This window comes from Scleropages formosus, unplaced genomic scaffold (genome assembly GCF_900964775.1).
Source record: "Scleropages formosus unplaced genomic scaffold, fSclFor1.1, whole genome shotgun sequence".
Lineage (NCBI taxonomy): Eukaryota > Metazoa > Chordata > Actinopteri > Osteoglossiformes > Osteoglossidae > Scleropages > Scleropages formosus.
Genome location: NW_021641044.1, coordinates 258725 through 262601, shown reverse-complemented (window position 1 = coordinate 262601; position 3877 = coordinate 258725). Strand labels below are relative to the sequence as shown.

At 43.3% G+C, this 3877-nt stretch overlaps 1 protein-coding gene across 1 annotated transcript; it reads left to right on the top strand.

The window, feature by feature from the left end:
* The first annotated feature begins 435 nt into the window (after positions 1-435).
* LOC114909768 (elastase-1-like) lies at positions 436-3448 on the top strand. Its single transcript, XM_029249562.1, has 8 exons — positions 436-529; positions 684-781; positions 1014-1117; positions 1498-1623; positions 2107-2243; positions 2415-2557; positions 2765-2914; positions 3344-3448. Exons 1-8 carry the CDS (start codon positions 490-492, stop codon positions 3356-3358), a joined length of 813 nt encoding a protein of 270 aa, XP_029105395.1. The 5' UTR covers positions 436-489; the 3' UTR covers positions 3359-3448.
* The last annotated feature ends 429 nt before the right edge of the window (positions 3449-3877 follow it).

The window sequence follows — 3877 nt, the reverse complement described above, 5'->3', positions numbered from 1 at the left end:
CTGCGTTTTGTGCAAATTAAACCATGCGATAGTATCTAGTATATATGCAATAAATATGATTGAGTCCGCCGGGGTGCGGTGGCGCAGTGGGTTGGACTGCAGTCCTGCTCTCCGGTGGGTCTGGGGTTCAAGTCCCAATTGGGGTGCCTTGCGACGGACTGGCGTCCCGTCCTGGGTGTGTCCCCTTCCCCCTCCGGCCTTACGCCCTGTGTTGCCGGGTAGGCTCTGGTTCCCCGTGACCCCGTAAGGGACAAGCGGTTCTGAAAAAAAAAAAATAAATAAATGATTGAGTCCTCTAACACACTTGCACATGGGCAGTGGCTGGTTTGACCGGTTGAACCAGTTGGCTTTGACCTAACTAAAAGTAAAACCAAGAACACGCATTCCACAAATATTACAAGCTACCTATATATATGGAGCTCCCGGGATCAAATACATCAGTGAGTCAGAAAATCCCAGCTCATCACAGAGTCCAGAAGGCCTGCAGACATGCTGAAGTTTCTACTGCTGAGTGCTCTCATAGCAGTGGGTAAGAACCGTCTTTTCCACAGCAAAGTTTTTCACTCAGTCACGTTATCGGTATGCATAGTTAAATCCATTTGACTAATCTTAGTCAATTTCTTGCAAGGTTCACGATAGTTTTCACATTGTTCTAATGTTGACTGTCTTTTGGTTTTCCCCAGTGCTTGCTGAGCAAAATGTAAAGCCCCAATACATGAAAGCATTGCAAGATAAGGTTGTGGGGGGTAGTGAAGCCCAACCCCATGCTTGGCCCTGGCAGGTATGACACATAACGGTGTTGAATGTTTTTGTCAATTTCAGCATTCATCACTTTTTTTTTTTTTTTTTTTTGTCATTTGAAAATAATGCTTTTGCTATACTGGCCTCTTTAAGTGAGACTAAGGTTTAGCCCCTTTTGGTGAGGCTCATTTAACTCAACAGTTATGTGTTAATTTATGGTCAATATGTTAATTATAATGTACCTGATGGATTTTTCCTGCTTTGTGTCTCAGGTCTCCCTTCAGTACCAGTATTTGTACTTTTGGTACTACCACTTCTGTGGAGGTTCTCTGGTCAGGAGAGGCTGGGTGATGACAGCTGCCCAATGTGTGGACACGTGAGTTTGGGGCCTAAGCTGGCATGTCCTAAAAGACTTACGGCAGCACTTTGGTGTGTTGTAACTTTGGTTGTGCGGTATAATGGGTTTGGACCATGCATCCAGTGGTGTGTATGAACAACTCTTTAGAGAGAAAGAGGAAAGTGCCTATCCTGAGTTGCTCCTTTACAAATACCCTGCTGTATAAAAGGGAATATACTTGTGACTTGTGATTATTGTAACATTGTAAGGCACCTTGAACAAAGGCCTCAGCCCAGTAGCAGTCTATTATAATGACTAAAGTTCATTTTTATATTCATTAGAAATGGTGCATGTGTGTATCACTAACATAGACTGTACACCCTAACAATCTTTGTTTTCTGTACCCTACTGCTCTCTAGAACAAAGACTTGGCGAGTGGTTCTTGGCGATCACAACATATATGTGAGTGAGGGCACAGAGCAGGCGATCGCTGTGAGCAATTTCTACGTACACCCCAACTGGAACCCCAACAGTCTCGCCAACGGGTGAGTGGATGAGCCAGGCGAGCTTTTCTCACTTAAAATTTGAGAAGTACTGTAGGACCTTTTTTTGCTTAATTACAGTAAAATTAGTCAAAACTCAACTCAAAATTTGCATGTTCTATGTTCAAAACAGAATACAGAGTGATGAAGTGGTACAGCAGTCGTTTGTGGAAGAAAGCAGTGATCAGCATTTTTCATAGCCTCCTTTGCCGTGAAAACCGTGCAAGTGGTCAAAATGAGATGAATTCGGTTCTAGAGCCTGTACCTACCTACGCATGATATCCGAAAAATTATAAGTGGTAGTGAAGGCAGGTCACCTGTAAAGAATCTTGGTCAAACACTTAAACATTAACCCTGGTAGCCAAAAATTACCAGAAAAAAATGAGTTTATGGAGTATTTATGTGACTTGCTGTAAATGACACTAAGGTGATTTGGTTATTTTTTCATCATCTGAACACCCGTATGGCTCATTTGCCTCCCCTCAGGTATGATATCGCTCTGCTCCGTCTGTCCTTCGATGCCACCCTCAACTCCTACGTGCAGCTGGCTTCTCTGCCCCCATTCGGTCAGATCCTGCCCAACAACAACCCCTGCTACGTCACAGGCTGGGGCTACACCCAGAGTGAGTATAACACTTTACCTGGGTGATTTACAGCCTTATTTTTTATTGTCATGTTACCTGTTTACTGCATTCTGTGTGTTTTCGTGTGCTATATGCATGTTTGAAACGAGATTTGTTCTTACTGTGTGACACCTTAGCCATCTCTGACTGTGTCGGCCTTGGTCTCTGCAGGTGGGGGTCAGCTGTCTGCCTCTTTGAAGCAGGCGTACCTGCCTCTGGTGGACTACAGCACCTGCTCCAGGAGTGACTGGTGGGGCAGCACTGTTAAGACCACTATGGTCTGTGCAGGGGGCGGCAGTGACTCTGCCTGCCAGGTGACTCAGCCTTTATTACTACAGTATGAACAAAAGTATAAAACACAACTTTTCTGTTAAATTGAGGGAAATTGTAATGTGTGTAAATATTTCAAAGGTATTTGAATTCTAGTGATACATCTCAAATGGTTTGATTTAGGTTCTGAGGATCAAGACGACGTATCCGAAAACTTGCCTTTCGTTAACTTAAGGTCTGTTACTCTTCAGGGTGACGGCGGCGGTCCACTGAACTGTCAGGTCAATGGACGCTACTACGTCCATGGTGTGACCAGCTTTGTGTCCTCCCTCGGCTGCAACACACTGAGGAAACCCACCGTTTTCACCCGAGTCTCGGCGTACACCACCTGGATGGAAGGAGTGAGTACCTGTAGGCTCCTACTAGCCAATCACAGAGGGTCACTGTTCGCGAGAACCAATGAGAACTGTTTGTCTCAGAACAAGTGCAGTTTTAGAATTGTGGCAGTTGGTGGCACCGTGTTTTTAGTCAGCCTCTACCAAGCTGAAGGTCTCTGGTGTGATTCACCCTCCTCTCCTACCACCTTGATCAAAGTACTAACCCGAAACGGACGAGGCACACAACTGCAAGTGATTTGTTACAGAAAGCTGAATGATCTAAAATTACTTCTATAGTCAATTTTACCATATCTAATTGATACGATCATATCTAACTGATGCAATCTAATTTTTAAAATGTAGTTGGAAGGGAAATATTTTAATTTTATTGAGGTTTTTCGTAGCGCAATATAATGTTTCTGAGTTTTAACAAGCGGCCTTTTTCTGTTACAGATTATGAATCAGTAAAAGCAGAAATTTAAGCGGTGTGAAGGACAGTCTACTGGATAGGATCTCAGCATTCCAGATATGAGCCTTCCTTCTTAAATTCCACTCCACTGCAGATACGACGAATCAACTAAAAGAAAATAAAGTCTCTTGATCACTCTGAATACTGTGTCCGTCTGATTTTTAATTCTGGTCTCAAAGTACAGCAAAAGCACATTGTGAAGTAACCCCCGTAAGGGTGTATTGTAATTTCCATGACTGTAGTGAAAAGTACTGAAAACGTTTCAGTCTGGTATTGTTCACTAGCTGAAGGTCAGATTTTTAAGAAGAGTTCCTGTATATTAGAAGAAACGGCAGAACTGAATAAAAGTAGTCGTGTTACACCTGTTACTGTCACGATTGTAACAAATCAGACTTTAAGACTGTCTCACTTTGAAACATAACCCTGTGTTTGCAATGGGGAGAAAAAGGCCTCGGTGCCTCTACATCGTCAGTCATGGTTTCCAAGCTTTAATGTGCACTACTTGACACAATTTGAGT

Excerpts from the sequence above, each read along its gene's own strand:
- LOC114909768 (XM_029249562.1), top strand. The coding sequence starts at position 490 with ATGCTGAAGTTTCTACTGCTGAGTGCTCTCATAGCAGTGG. Across the intron at positions 782-1,013 it reads CCCATGCTTGGCCCTGGCAG|GTCTCCCTTCAGTACCAGTA; the intron begins GTATGACACATA and ends TTTGTGTCTCAG. Across the intron at positions 2,558-2,764 it reads GCAGTGACTCTGCCTGCCAG|GGTGACGGCGGCGGTCCACT; the intron begins GTGACTCAGCCT and ends GTTACTCTTCAG.